Source organism: Pristiophorus japonicus, chromosome 17 (genome assembly GCF_044704955.1).
Source record: "Pristiophorus japonicus isolate sPriJap1 chromosome 17, sPriJap1.hap1, whole genome shotgun sequence".
NCBI lineage: Eukaryota > Metazoa > Chordata > Chondrichthyes > Pristiophoridae > Pristiophorus > Pristiophorus japonicus.
The window spans coordinates 35,859,076-35,875,473 of NC_091993.1; the positions used below are offsets into that span (position 1 = coordinate 35,859,076).

General features: G+C 47.7%; 1 protein-coding gene across 1 annotated transcript in view; it reads right to left on the reverse strand.

Annotated features, from left to right (window-relative positions):
* LOC139228162 (hepatoma-derived growth factor-related protein 3-like) overlaps window positions 1-16,398 on the reverse strand; it is a 124,383-nt gene that overhangs the window by 4,652 nt on the left and 103,333 nt on the right. The window contains exon 5 of the mRNA XM_070859349.1: window positions 3,261-3,416. Within this exon, the coding sequence (XP_070715450.1) occupies window positions 3,261-3,416 (156 nt within the window). The remainder of the gene's footprint in view (window positions 1-3,260; window positions 3,417-16,398) is intronic.

The following is a 16,398-nucleotide window of genomic DNA, read 5'->3' on the forward strand; positions in this document are numbered from 1 at the left end:
CCATGGCCTGCCTGACATACTGGTCAGTGACAATGGGCCATGTTTCACCAGTGCCGAATTTAAAGAATTCATGACCCACAATTGGATCAGCCATGAACTCATTGAATGGCGGTGCAGGCTCGAAGGGCCGAATAGCCTACTCCTGTACCTATTGTCTATGTTTCTATGTCACCTCGGCCCCGTTTAAACCAGCCTCTAATGGGCAGACAGAGCGGGCAGTACAAACCATCAAAAGCCTTAAACGAGTCACAGAAGGCTCACTCCAAACCCACCTGTCCTGAGTACTGCTCAGCTACCGCACAAGACCCCAGTCACTCACAGGGGTGCCCCCGGCTGAGCTACTCATGAAAAGGGCACTTAAAACCAGACTTTCGATGGTTCACCCCAACCTGCATGATCAGGTAGAGAGCAGGCGGCAGCAACAAAATGTAAACGATGGTCAAGCCACTGTGTCACGGGAAATTGATCTGAATGACCCTGTGTATGTGCTATACTATGGACATGGTCCCAAGTGGATCGCGGGCACGGTGATAGCTAAAGAAGGGAGTAGGGTGTTTGTAGTCAAACTAGACAATGGACAAATTTGCAGAAAGCACCTGGACCAAACGAGGCTGCGGTTCACAGACTGCCCTGAACAACCCACAGTAGACACCACCTTTTTTGAGCCCACAACAACATCCAAAGGATCAACGACACCACCCCGGACCAGGAAATCGAACCCATCACGCCCAACAGCCCAGCAAGGCCAGGCTCACCCAGCAGCCCTGCAGGGCCAACAACACGCCAGCCCAACGAGGGCACAGCCAACACACCAGAACAGACATTTGTACCGAGGCGGTCCACCAGGGAAAAAAAGGCTCCCGACCGCCTCACCTTGTAAATAGTTTTCACTTTGACTTTGGGGGGGCGGGGGGAGTGATGTTGTGTATCTGTAAAGCATGCACTCCCATGTTCTGCCACCAGGGAACGCATCCCCTGAAGTCCCAAGGGACCCCAGTGCTCTGGTGCTCAGGATTGGGGTTAATGTCTGGATTTCTGCTAAAACAAACCTCAAATCTAATTATATTCATAGATGAGGCTTACATCAGAGCTGTTTTCTCGTCACGTACATTCTATGCAGAGGGTAAAAAGTGTAATCAGAAAATAAACCAGAAGTACATCGGTTCCTTTAAGAGGATTTTCAACTAAAGCCCCCATGCATCCTGAAAACCCACCCTTTTCCGGCCCTCTTCAGCGTCTTCTGAGCATCCTTGAGAAGTTCAAAACATTCATATTATGTTAAGAACAGAAGAATAAGGATCAGGAGTAGGCCATTCGGCCCCTTGAGCCTGCTCCACTATCCAATGAGATGATGGCTGATCTTCTACCTCAACTCCACCTTCCCTGCACTGTCCCTATAATCCCTTGATTCCCTTAATATCCAAAAATCTATCGATCTCTGTCTTGAATATACTCAACGACTGAGTATCCACAGCCCTCTGGGGTAGAGAATTCCAAAGATTCACCAACCCTCTGAGTGAAGAAGTTTCTCTTCATCTCAGTCCTAAATGGCCGAACCCTTATTCTGAGACTGTGACCCCTGGTTCTAGACTCCCCAGCCAGTTGTACAAATAATAACCTTGTACATAAACTAGCAGACAGAGAATGATTGCCATGATAAGTCAACAATTCAATCATTGTGCGATTACCGGGACTGGTAGAAGGAAAACTAGACGGATCTTGGTCTGTTTTTGTACAGCAATTCCTATCTTCCAGATCTTAAGAACGTTCCTAACGTAGGGCAAAGTGAAGGAGACACCAACAAGCGCCTACGTCTAAGGAATATGTCAGGATATGTTAGGTTCCAGCAGGCTAAGTTTGGGATGGAGCTGATCAATAAGATCACAGAGAGACTCGGGCTGATGATCCTTACTGCATTTAAAATGTTGATTCGGTCTTCAATGACCTGACATAGTCCATTGAGAAGGGAACCTTCGTTGTGACAGTGCGGAGTGTGCATATCAAAGAAAAGCCTTCATAAAATTAATTCAGGATACTTTACAAGTTTAATGTTGGAAATAAAACAGATTTAAATTGTGATGTGTTACTTTGCTGGGAATATTATTTTGGTGATTGAGGCTTTCAATAGCTATAAGAGGAATGGGTTAGTTATGAGGTAGCAAACATAAAAAGATCATATGTTATGATCACAAGTTGTTATGATCTATAATGCACTGCCTGAAAGGGTGGTGGAAGCAGATTCAATAATAACTTTCAAAGAGAATTCGATGTATACTTGAAAAGGAAACTTTGCTGGGCTGTGGGGAAAGAGCGGGTGGGTGCTTGGGGATTAATTTCAAAGAGCCGGCACAGGCACGTTGGTGGAATGGCCTCCTTCTGAGCTTTAAAATTCCATGGGCCCCGATATTGGTGGCTTTGCCGCCCACTGCCGCCGAGCTTTTTCGCTGGTTTCCCCTTGGTGACAGATGCCTCGTGGTCTATTGCCAGCGGGAGGGGAGCACCGCTGGGAACCGCCCGCTGATGGCCAAATCGCGTCAGAGACCTCCCACCCGCTGAGCTGCCATATTGGTGCGGGTGGGAGCCGGCAGCAGAAGGGGGAAGGGCCGCTGCATGGAGGCTGGTCTAACCCCGACAGTAAGTAAGAAGTCCTGCCAAAAAATGGTTTGCGAACATCTTTTATTTGTTTTCTTTTCAGCGATTTGTGAGCTAGGGGTCCCCCGAAGGTGTTGCAGTGCTTTTTATTGTGGTGAGGATTTTTATTTTTCAGTGTTCCCTCCCTCCATGGGTCCGACTCAATCCTCGGCGGCACTTTGGCGAGGATCGCATTTGTCGCCAAGATTGGGAGCTCCTGCCCGATGCTGCCCAGATTGACGGTATAAGCCATATGATCTGGAATGCCAGCTGCCGGCAGCAGGCGTTCCCGGCAGTACTCCCTTCCCGCCGTCAACAGACCAAGCGTACTGCCATCTTCCTGGGAAAGTACCGCCCGGTCTCTCGGCGGCCATTGGCGGTCCTTTGGGCGGCACTTGGGCGGGCCTTGGCTGAGACCAAGTTCGGGCCCCATGGTTTTATGAGGGTGACCCCCCAGGCCCGCAAAGCCTGCCCCATACAGTTGACGGTGTCAAGCCTTTACCCATCCCCTTAACCCCCGACCTCTCGCATCACCAGCAAACCTGCGACCAACTCAGGAAAATCTCAGGGAGCTGCCTCGCCAGGATTCTCTAAAAGCAATCGACCTCCAGGAGACTGAACTCTTTTACCTCTTCATTCGTTTTCTGATGCTCGGCAGCATTTTTTGTATCGCCGTCTGCCTCTCCCGCTTCCGAACCACTCTTATTTTCCTCCTCCTTGATGTCCTTATCACCTTCGTCATTGCCTTCCTGATCGGAGGATTTCCGCAACTGCTTTGCAGATTTCTGGAAAACACAATGTCGGCGGTTCAAATAAAAGAAAATGATCAAGGTGGGGTTAGATGTGAGGGTTCTCCTTATTCGTCACCGTGGGAACCCCGGATAGATGCATCAACGATCTTCCGCCAAAGGTACAGTTGTAACTTTCATCTGGAGAAGCTCCAAGGTAAGGTGCTCTCCACAATGTGAAACAGCAACATCATCTACTAAACGTCACATTTTAAGCATAAGATTGATTCGATTGATCATTGGGGTTCCAGCAACATAGGGCAGGGCGACTTGCATGCTGATGACCAAAAGCAACAGGCTATAGACAGAGCTAAGCTGCCCAACAACCAACCAATCAGAGCAAAGATCTGTAGTCCTGCCATGGCCAATCAAGAATGATGGCGAACAATCGGGCAGCTAAAAGCAGGAGGAGGCTCCATAAACATCCCCCTCCACGACAGGCATTAACCCCAGCACCCCAGCAAGAGATAAGGCTGAATTGTTTGCAAGCACCTTCACCCAAAATTGCCGTGTGGGCAATCCCATTCAGTGCCCTCCGGAAGTCTCCACCATCGTGGGCGCGAATATCCAGCTAAAGGAGTTCATTCCACATGACATTGAGAAGTGACTAAGTGTCCAGGTCCTGACAACATCTCAGTTGTAGTGTTGAAGACCTGCGCACCAAAACTAACTGCTCTCAACGCTCCTCCTTGCCATCCAAGCTGTGCCAATACAGCGATGATACTGGCATCTACCCTGCTACTGCTTAACAGGGTTAACCAACACCTTGGGAAAATAGAGCATCCCTAGTCTGGCTAATGTTTGGATACCACCGCCAAAAGACTGAGAGCGCCTCTTCAGTACTGGCATTCTGCCCAGGAAAATAGTCTAAACGGTTTATGCCGTTTCTCTAAGGTTTCCGCAGATCTTCCGGCAAACTATGTCGGACAATCCGAAGGATCCTCATGGAAATTCGACCCCATAATACCAAAACAAAGTAAAACTGGTGGTGGAGGGTGTTTAGTTAGTTGGATCGAGTTGAATCGCTTGACAAACTCAAAACAGATTAACAACCGGGCCTTTCTGGCTACTTGTAGAATCCTGTTTTAATCACACAGCTTTTCCCTCGGATGAGTCCATTTACCACGCTCTTCTTCAAACATACCCAAGTTCAGACCATCCGTGATCAACAACTTGTATTTATATAGCACCTTTAACGTAGTAAAACGTCCCAAGGCACTGCACAAGAGTATTATGAGACAAAATAAATTGAGATCGAGCCATATAAGGAGGAATTAGGGCAGATCAAAGCTCGGTCAAAGAGGCAGGTTTTAAGGAGCGTCTTGAAGGAGGAAAGAGAGGTAGAGATATGAGAGGTTTAGGCAGGGAGTTCCAGAGCTTGGGACCTAGGCAACAAAAGGCACGGCCACCGATGGTGGAGCGATTATAATCAGGGATGCTCAGGAGGGCAGAATTAGAGGAGTGTAGATATCTCGGGGGGTTGTGGGGCTGGGGGAGATTACAGAGATAGGGAGGGGTGAGGTCATGGAGGGATTTGAAAACAAGGATAAGAATTTTGAAATTGTGGCTTAACTGAGAGCCAATGTAGGTCAGCGAGCACAGGGGTGATGGGTGAGCGGAACTTGGTGCGAGTTAGGTCACGGGCAGCCGAGTTTTGGATGACCTCAAGTTGACGTAGGGTAGAACGTGGGAAGCCAGCCAGGAGTGCGTTGGAATAGTCAAGTCCAGGGGTAACAAAGGCATGGATGAGGGTTTCAGCAGCAGATGAGCTGAGGCAGGGGCGGAGACGGGCGATGTTACGGAGGTGGGAATAGGCAGTCTTAGTGATGATGCGGATATGTGGCCGGAAGCTCATCTCGGGGTCAAATATAACACCAAAGTTTTGAACAGTGTGTTTCAGCCTCAGACAGAAGTTGGGGAGAGGAATGGAGTCAGTGGCTAAGGAACGGAGTTTGTGGCAGGGTCCGAAAACAAGGGCTTCGGTCTTCCCAATATTTAATTGGAGAACATTTTTACTCATCCAAAACTGGACGCCTGACAAGCAGTCTGACAACTTAGAGCCTGTGGAGGGGTCGAGAGAAGTGATGGTGAGGTGGAGCTGGGTGTCGTCAGCATACATGTGGAAACTGATGCTGTGTTTTCGGATGATGTCACCAAGGGACAGCATGTAGATGAGAAACAGGAGGGGGCCAAGGATAGATCCTTGGGGGACATCAGAGCTAACGATGCGGGAGCACGAAGAGAAGCCATTGCAGGTGATTCTCTGGCTATGACTGATAGGTAAGAATGGAACCAGGCGAGTGCCGTCCCACCCAACTGGACAACGGTGGAGAGGCATTGGAGAAGGATGGAGTGGTCAACCGTGTCAAAGGCTGCAGACAGGTCAAGAAGGGCGAGGAGGGGTAATTTTCCTTTGTCACAGTCACAAAAGATGTCATTTGTGACTTTGATGAGAGCCGTTTCGGTACTGTGGCAGGGGCGGAAACCTGATTGGAGGGATTCAAACATGGAGTTGCGGGAAAAATAAACACATGCAAGAACTTTGCAGAGGAAAGGGAGTTTGGAGGTGGGGCAGTAGTTTGTAAGGACGGAGAGGTCAAGGGTTAGTTTTTTGAGGAGAGGGGCGATGACAGCAGATTTGAGGGAGAGTGGGACAGTACCTGAGGAGAGAGAACCGTTAATAATGTCAGCTAACATGGGAGCTAGAAAAAGAAGTTGGGTGGTCAGCAGTTTGGTGGGAATAGAGTCAAGGGAGCAGGAAGTGGGTCTCATGGATAAGGTGTGCTCAGAAAGGTCATAAGGGGAGATCGGAGAGAAAGTGGAGAAAGATGTGAGGTCCGGGCTAGGGCAGGAGGGAACCTTGGAGAAAGTTTGGCCCGGTGGGCTAGGGGAAGGTAGGGCAGTGTCAGAGGCAGCTGATAGGATGGTTTCAATCTTAGAGACAAATAAGTCCATGAGCTCCTCGCACTTGTTGTTGGAGGTGAGGATGTCACTATAATTCAGACAGGCCATTTGGTTCATCAGAAAGGATATATTGGCCTCAGAGCGGGTGCAAGGCAGATTCACCAGAATTATACCAGGGCTTAAAAGGTTTGAGGACAGGCTACATAGACTCGGCTTAGATTCCCTTGGATTTAGAAAGTTGAGGGGTGATCTGATCGAGGTCTTTAAAATGATGAAGAGTTGAATAGGGTAGATACGGAGAAAATAATTCCTCTGCTGGGAGGGCACAATCTCATAATTAGAGCCAGGCCATTTATGACTAAAGTCAGGAAGCACTTGTTCACACAAAGGGCAGTGGAAATCTGAGACTCGCTTTCCAAAAGGCTGTGGATGCTGGGACAATTGACATTTTCAAGACTAAGATTGATAGATTTTTATTTGTAAGGGTATCAAGAGGGAACAAAGGTGGGCAAATGGAGTTGAGGTAGAGATCAGCCATGAACTAACTGAATGGCAGAACAGGAATAAAAGGGACAGTGGCAGCATGGATACAAAATTGGCTAATGGACAGGAAACAGGGAGTAGTGGTGAACAGTTGTTTATCGGACTGGAAGAAGGTATTCAGTGGAGTTCCCCCGGGGTCGGTACTAGGACCACTGCTTTTCCTAATATATATTAATAACTTGGACTTGGGTGTATAGGGCACAATTTCAAAATTTGCAGGCAACACAAAACTTGAAAGTACAGTGAACAGTGAGGAGGATAGTGATAGACTTCAAGAGGACATAGATAGGCTGGTGAAATGAGCGGACATGTGTTAGATGAAATTTAATGTGGAAAAGTGCAAAGTGACACCTTTTGGTAAGAAGAATGAGGAGAGACAATATAAACTAAAGGGTACAATTCATGAACAGAGAGACCTGGGGGTATATGTGCACAAATCATTGAACATGGCAGGGCCGGTTGAGAAACCAGTTAAAAAGCTTATGGAATCCTAGGCTTCATAAATAGAGGCATAGAGTACAAAAGCAAGGAAGTTATAATGAACCTTTATAAAACACTGGTTTGGCTTCAATTGGAGTATTGTGTCCAATTCTGGGCACCGCACTTTAGGAAGGATGTGAAGGCCTTAGAGAGGGTGCAGAAAAGATTTACGAGAATGATTCCAGGGATGAGGGACTTCAGTTACGTGGATAGACTGGAGAAGCTGGGGTTGTTCTCCTTAGAGCAAAGAAGGTTGAGAGGAGATTTGATAGAGGTGTTCAAAATCATGAGGGGTCTGGACAGAGTAGATAGAGAGAAACTGTTCTCATTGGCTGAAGGGTTGAGAACCAGAGGACACAGATTTAAGACGAATGGCAGAAGAACTAAAGGCGACATGAGGGAAAACCTTTTTACGCAGCGAGTGGTTAGGATCTGGAATGCACTGCCTGAGAGGGTGATGGAGGTAGACTCAATCGCGGCTTTCAAAAGAAAATTGGATAAGTACCTGAAGGAAAATAAATTTACAGGGCTATGGGGAAAGGGCGGGGAGTGGGACTAGTTGAAGTGCTCTTGCAGAGAGCCGGCACAGGCTCGACGGGCCGAATGGCCTCCTTCTGTGTGGTCACCATTCTATGAGTCTATGAACAGGCTTGGGGGCTCAATGACCTCCTCCTGATCCTATGTCACAATGTTAAAAACTTTCTGCTGTTTATGTGAGATTTTGTAATGTTCCTTTCATGGCATAGTTAACTGTACCTTTGTTTATTTAAATATTTGAAAATTATATGTTAAAAATTGCAAAAAACAAACCATTTTGAATCTGCAGAGATCCGTGCAAATCGAGACCACAACATTTGCCGAGTACGGTTTTGATGCTGACCGTGAGCCTGCATGGCCCCTTTATTGACAGTGGATTCAGACACAGGCTTCAGCAATCTGAGGCACATGCATGGCAAACACGCCAAAGGTGGGCAGAGGAAACGTTACAAGGACACCCTCAAAGCTTCCCTGATAAAGTGCAACATCCCCACCGACACTTGGGAGTCCCTGGCTAAAGACTGTCCTAAGTGGAGGAAGTGCATCCGGGAGGGCGCTGAGCTCCTCGAGTCTCATCGCCGAGAGCATGCAGAAATCAAGCGCAGGCAGAGGAGAGCGTGCGGCAAACCTGTCCCACCCACCCCTTCCCTCAACGACTATCTGCCCCACCTGTGATTGAGTCTGTGGCTCTCGTATTGGACTGTACAGCCACCTAAGAACTCATGCTAAGAGTGGAAGCAAGTCTTCCTCGGTTCCGAGGGACTGCCTATGATGATGATGATAAATATCAGTAGGTGTACAAAGTGTCCGTGTGTCTCACTAGTGATTTGATCAGACACTGGTTTAATTTACTCTTATTTAGGGGCTTGCCAACGATGAAGAATCTTTATTGTACTACATGTCGATGGCCACCAGATGGCGGCACTATAATACAGTCACCATTGTAAATAATGGCCCAGCATTTCCTGGAGCGGGACATCTCAACAGATAGACTTTGTCCCTCACCCTTCAGCTCGAAAGCTTTTTGCACGTAGCTTGCTGGAAGTGCGAGCTGGTAACAGCTCGGCGAGGGCAAAGGGGCACCTGGGACCTTGCTGAACAACGGGACCAACAGTCTATCTCCTTGACCAATGAGATTTAAGGACTGAGAAATAAGCAGAGCCAGGGCGGAGAAGGAAGTAAGGTGAATTAGAGTCAAACCAGGCACAGAACGAGAATTAAAGAGGGAAAGAAAGATTGGATTAAAAAAAAGAGAAAAAAACAGAAGAGAATAGTAAGAATTTTGATTTTTTTTTAAATCTCTAAAAAAAACAATTTACTGCCTCTGGAATGAGATGCCACAGTTTCAATTGCTCCCGTTCTGGGCCGGAACATCAATCTCCTCATTAACAAGGTACTTACGCTGGTAAGTGCCAACTTGAATTGTCTGGGATGAGTTTAATGGGTAATTAATGTGCAAATGCAACAAACTTCATGATATTCAAAGTTGAGAGCGAGCTGTTGCTTTCACAAAGCTAACGGTGGAGTGGTACATATCCTCCAGCAACTCCTAATGATTCCCAATTCATGTTTCTTGCCACAACTTGCTGGACAATCTATGCATTCATAAAGCTGAGCGCCATTAAACTCAACGATTTATGGCAGCAAATTCTGGACCATTTAATGAATAAATATCAATAGGTGTACACCGTCATACAATGTGTGTCTTTGGTCAGACACTGGCTTAATTTACCCTTCCTGAGGAGGTTCTGGAGGAGGATGAAGACCCTTTATCGTACTACACTGAGATGGCCACCAGATGGTAGCACTACAACACGGTGCCCATTATAAACAGTAGTTTAATGGCTTGTTTGGGCTTTATGTGCTCGAAGGCCGATAGAAAAAGCTGTTTTTGTGTTAGATTGAGAGGAGAGGGGATCCATTGCAGCTGGTTTCAGATGTTGCCCCTAATGCAACCTGAGTTAATAATCTCCAGCATTTGTCAACGTGGTTCATCCAACCAGGAACTGAGGCTGAGCGTAATAAATTAATCAATGTAAAAATAGGGACATTTAACGTTTTGAAAAGATACAATTAGTAACATGGTAACTTTGAGAACTTGTTTTAGAACAGTGATTGCTTTAGAAGTACAACAGCCCTGGCTGGATGTTTAGAGTTTAATGGCCATGATTAGTATTTTGATTCTGGGTTTTAAATAAATGTTAATGAACTGTGAGAGTCCCGCAGAAAGAGTTGGTGGGCTATTTTTGGACGCTCACGTGTTTGACACTTCAGGCAGTTATGCATAGCTCAGTATTGTTCAACCATGAACACAGCATGCTCTGATATGAAGCATTGTAGCTTACCTCCAGCAGAAAATGCTCATGAAAATGCTTTGCTGTCTTACCCAATAAAGATCGTCTTGATCTAAACTAATGACTGTGACAATGTGCGCTGGTGGTAAAGACTGGAAAATACAGACCCAGCAATAGTGTCAAGACAACCAAGCTTTTCTGAAGCTGACCAGGGTATTCTGTGACCAGTGTCTCACCTCCTGACTCCCCAAAGCCTTTCCACCATCTACAAGTCACAAGTCAGGAGTGTGATGGAATACTCTCCACTTGCCTGGATGAGTGCAGCTCCAACAACACTCAAGAGGCTCGACACCATCCAGGACAAAGCAGCCCGCTTGATCGGCCCCCCATCCACCACCTTCAACACTCACTCCCTCCACCACCGGCGCACCGTGGCTGCAGTGTGTACCATCTACAAGATGCACTGCAGCAACTCGCCAAGGCTTCTTCGGCAGCACCTCCCAAACCCGCGACCTCTACCGCCTAGAAGGACAAGGGCAGCAGGCGCATGGGAACACCACCACCTCCACGTTCCCCTCCCAGTCACACACCATCCTGACTTGAAAATATATCGCCGTTCCCTCATCGTCGCTGGGTCAAAATCTTGGAACTCCCTCCCTAATAGCACTGTGGGAGCACCTTCACCACACGGACTGCAGCGGTTCAAGGGTAACGAGGTGATGGGCAATAAATGCTGGTTGTACCAGTGACACCCACATCTCAAGAATGAATCAACATAAATAAAATAATTTTCTCTGACACAAAGACTGCTTTAATAATCACAGAAGGGTGAAAGGCGGCTTGGACTGTTACAGCACATTCTTCCACTGCTGAGACCGGCACAGTCCGTGCAGCAAATTAGTTTCACATCGGCCTGCTCCCCGCCTTGCACTTCTGCGTTTGCATGCCCGCAACAACGTGCAGCTTTACTCATCGAGTATCCTCAGAGTTCGGCCGCGTATTGCGGATAATTCACAATGAAGCAGCCACATCCTCAGAGACCTGCCACAAGAACCTCCCGGTTCAACCCTTTAACCATGGCTGGTAAATATTATAACTAACGCTCATCATATCAGGGCATGCAGCGAGCAGAGAGCAGAAAGACCCGCGTTACTTCGGGGCAAAGTTCCCTCTCGGCTGTGCACGCACGCGACTGCACACTCATCTGCAAGGACCTGTGCACTCGTCTGCAAATATGAATGGGGATTCCCGTCTTTAATTCGCTGGGCCGACCCACGTGATCCCAGGGGTGCTTGCGAACCGCGTGTGTCCCCGGGATTCGTGGGCCTCTCCCCACGGGTACCCAGAGAGGCCCAGGACTGCAGATCTCCATACCCCCTGGACCACCAGCTCCATACCCCCTGGACCACCAGCTCCATACCCCCTGGACCACCAGGTATGCGGGCATTTTATTTGCGGATCAGAGACATTTCCCCGTGAGATGCCTCCGACCGCAAATTCAGGGCCTTTCTCTCTACCTACTCTGTCCAGACCCCTCATGACTTTGAGCACCTCTATCAAACCTCCTCTCAACCTTCTGTGCTCTAAGGAGAACAACCTCAGCTTCTCCAGTCTGTCCACCTAACTGAAGTCCCTCAGCCCTGGAATCATTCTTGGAAATCCTTTCTTCACCCTCTCTAAGGCCTTCACATCCTTCCTAAAGTGCGGTGCCCAGAATTGCATGCGATACTCCAGTTGAGGCCGGACCAGTGTTTATGAAGGTTCATCACAACTGCCTTGTTTTTGTACTCTATGCCTCTATTTATGAAGCCAAGGATCCCATCTGCTTTTTTAACCGCTTTCTCAACCTGCCTTGCAACCTTCAATAATTTGTGGACATATACCCTCAAGTGTACCCCCTTTAGAATTGTACCCATTAGTTTATATCGCCGCTCTTCGTTCTTCCTACCAAAATGCATTACGTTAAGGCCAAGCTTCGCCCCAACATTCTCTTCTGTCTGTCTGGCCTGCAATGGAATGCACACCTGGTGTCCATTTGCTTCACTATAATGAGTTCCCAGAGGAAATGCCGCCTCTGGGGATGTCGGCTGAGTGGAGCGTTCTGCACTAATTGCTCCCAGGCAGCACTGGGAGAGGGGGAATCAGACGTATTCATCTTAATTTCTCCCTCACTTTCTGCTTTTCAGCAACCACCCCACTCTTACCACACCATCTGAGGCCTAAACTCAAGTTCATCTCAAAGTAATATCTTCCGTCAAGCTCAGAGGCCTTACTACTGTATCCCAACTGCACACATCCCACCATCCCAAGCTTTACTGCTGTATCCCAATTATCCTTACCCCACCATCACGGGCTTTACTCCTCTACCTAAATTATCCTCGCTCCACCATCATCATCATAGGCAGTCTCTCGAAATCGAGGACGACTTGCTTGCACTCTAAAAGTGAGTTCTCAGGTGACTGAACAGTCCAACGCGGGAATTACAGTCTCTGTCACAGGTGGGACAGACAGTGGTTGAGGGAAAGGGTGGGTGGGGCTGGTTTGCCGCACGCTCCTTCCACTGTCTGCGCTTGGTTTCTGCATGCTCTCGGCGACGAGACTCGAGGTGCTCAGCGCCCTCCCGGATGCACTTCCTCCTCTTAGGGCGGCCTTTGGCCAGGGACTCCCAGGTGTTGGTGGGGATGTTGCATTTTATCAGGGAGGCTCCACCATCCTTGGCGGGGTCGAGGATGACTTGCTTCCACACTAAAATGAGTTCTAAGGTGACTGATGAGACCAATGCGGGATCTACGGTCTCTGTCAGACTGTGGTTGGAGGGACGGGTGGGTGGGGTGCTTGATTTGTCGTACCCTCCTTCCGCTGTTTGTACTTGGCTTCCGCGTGCTCCTGGCGAAGAGACTCGAAGTGTTCAGCGCCTTCTCGGATGCTTCTCCTCCACTTTGAGTGGTCTTGGGCCAGGGATGCCCAGGAGTCAGTGGGAAAGTTACATTTTTTCAAGGAGGCTTTGAGGGTGTCCTTGAAGCATTTTCTCTGCCCTCCTGGGGCTCGCTTGCCGTGACATAGTTCGAAGTGGAGTGTTTATTTCGGGAGTCTAGTGTCGGGCATGCAGACAATGTGGTCCGTCCACCGGAGCTGGTCGAGAGTGGTCAATGCCTCGATGCAGGGGATGTTGGCCTGAGAGAGAACGCTAACATTGGTGCGCCTATCCTGACAATGAATTTGCAGGATTTTGCAGGGGCAGTGTTGGTGGTACTTCTCCAGTGCTTTGCGGTGCCTACTATACATAGTCCATGGCTCTGAATCATATAGGAGGGCGGGTATCGCTACTGCTCTGTAGACCATGAGCTTAGTGCTGGGTTTGAGACCCTGGTCTTTGAACACTCTTTTCCTCAGGTGGTCGAAGGCTGCACTGGCACACTGAAGGCGGTGTTGGACTTCGTCATCGATGTCTGTCCTTGCTGATAGTAGGTTCCCAAGGTATGGGAAGTGGTCCACATTGTTCAAGGTCTCATCGTGGATCTTGATAATCGGGGAGCATTACTTTGTGGCGGGGGCAGGTTGGGAGAGAACCTTTGTCTTGCTGATGTTTAATGTAAGGCCCAGATGTACGATTCAGTTATGGTGTCAACGATGATTTGGTGTTCAGACTCCGAGTGAGCACAAACGAAAGCATCCTCTGCATATTGTAATTCAATGACAAAGGTTGGAATAACCTTGGATCTGGACTGGAGTCATCGGAGGTTGAGCAATTTCCCGCTTGTCCTGTATATTAACTCCAGTCCAGCGGGACGTTTGTTAAAGGTGAGATGAAGCATTGCAGCGAGGAAGATTGAGAAGAGCATTGGTGCGATGACACAGCCTTGTTTGACCCTGGTCTGCACTTGTATTGGGTCTTTGGTGGATCCGTTGGTAAGGATCACGGCTTGCATGTCATTGTGAAGCAGGCGGAGGATGGTGTCAAATTTTTGAGGACAGCTGAATTTGAGGACACTCCATAATCTTTCACAGAGTGGAAGGCCTTTGCAAGGTCAAAGAAAGCAATGTACAGAGGCTGATGCTGCTCCGTACATTTTGCTTGGATTTGTCGCGAGGTGACCACAAGTATCCTCACCCCATTGGCGGCAGTTGTCTAGGCTCTAATCACTCGAATTCCCTCCTTAAACCTTGTAATGTATGCACCGGTGAGTATGCTCACAGGTTGGTAGAGTTGTTGAATTGGGAGTGGCTTAGCCATTCACGTGATGTTCACAAGACTCAATAAAACCCCAGCCAGTTGGGTTTGGGGGATCCACAATAAGGCAGGTGGTTGTGAGTCTGGTGGATGAACTGGTAATGTGTAGTGTGATTGTTAAACCTTTTGCTAAAAAACCAACAATTCTTAATAGCAATGTGTTGCTATGAATTCTTAAGCAAAGAACCCATGAAGCAAATACATTACAAACCTCTCCACCTTTAATGCATAAAATACTGCATCCTCTGACTTACCACGAGGAACATCACAGAGATCCAGCAAGAATATGCAAAAACTTCCCGGTAAATAATGGACCGGCATTTCCTGGAGCGGGGCATCTCATTAGACTTTGTACCTCACCCTTCAGCTCAAAATGTTTTGCCCTGTAACTTGCTGGAAGTGGACCTTGCGGCGTAACGCTAGCGGGTCTGACTCCGGATCGGAAGTTGCGGGTTCGAATTATGTCAGGTTCACAGCGGTTTTTCACCATGAAATCCAATAGGGAATTCAGAAGAAACTTCTTTACCCAAAGAGTGGTGAGAATGTGGAACTTGCCACCACAGGGTGTGGTTGGTTACATTTGGCAAATAGTATAGTTCCATTTACAGGGAGGCTGGACAAGCATATGAGGGAGAAGGGAATAGAGAGTTATGCTGATAGATTTAGATGAAGCAAGACGGGAGGAGGCTCGAGTGGAGCATAAACGCTGGTTGGTTGGGCCAAATGGCCTGTTTCTATGCCGTATATACGATACAATCCTATGTAATCCTCTGTAAGTAGGGCTGATAATGGCAGAGTAAGGGCGATAGGACATCTGGGACCTTGCTGAACGACAGGACCAACAGACTATCTCTGTAACTAATGCGATGTAAGGATTGAGAAAGAAACAGAGCAACGGTGGAGAAGGAAGGAAGGAAAAGTAAAGACACAGCATGTTGCGCTCTCATCAAAATACCTCCAATGGTACAATTCAGGATAGGGAAGCTCTACAAAATGCTGGTTCAGGAGACAACTTGTATTTATATAGCGCCTTTAACATAGTGAAATGTCCCAATGCGCTTCAGAGGAGTATTATGTGATAAAAAATTTGACACCGAGCCACACAAGGAGAAATTAGCGCAGGTGACGGAGGTATGTTTTAAGGAGCGTCTTAAAGGAGGAAAGAGAGGTAGAGAGGCGGAAGGGTTTAGGGAGGGAATTCCAGAGCTTAGGGCCCAGGCAACAGAAGGCACGGCCTCCAATGGTTGAGCGATTATAATCAGGGATGCTCAAGAAGGCAGAATTAGAGGAGCGCAGACATCTCGGAGGGGTTGAGGAGCTGGAGGAGATTACAGAGATAGGGAGGGGCGAAGTCATGGAGGGATTTGAAAACAAGGATGAGAATTTTGAAATCGCAGCGTTGCTTAACCAGGAGCTAATGTAGGTCGGCGAGCACAGGGGTGATGGGTGAGCGGGACGTGGTGCGAGTTAGGACACAGGCAGCCGAGTTTTGGATCACCTCGAGTTTACATAGGGTAGAATGTGGGAGGACAGTGTTATTTCGTAAACCACTTGAAAACACGGACTTAAAATGGAGAGTAAATTTTAAATGAGATGGGGAAATTACTGTATAAACAAGGATCCTGAGGGGAACCCTGACAGTAATTTGCATTCCTCCTCATGCACTAACATAAAATGCGAATGGTAAGAATAGGCTATTTTGTTTGCTGTGATGTATTGATGAACCGATATAATCTCTCAGCAGCTCTAAGAAGTCCAATTAAACTTAAGATCTAAACATTTGCTTATAAAACCATTTCTATTCACTACATGCCAAATTTTCTGGGTAAGATCAATTTTAGAAGATTCATTCCATATAATCTTCCAAACAACAACAATAAATTGTACTTATGTAGCACCTTTAATGCAGTGAAATGTCCCAAGGCACTTCACAGCAGTGTTATAATACAATAAATGACACCTAGCCACATAAGGAGAAATTAGCGCAGGT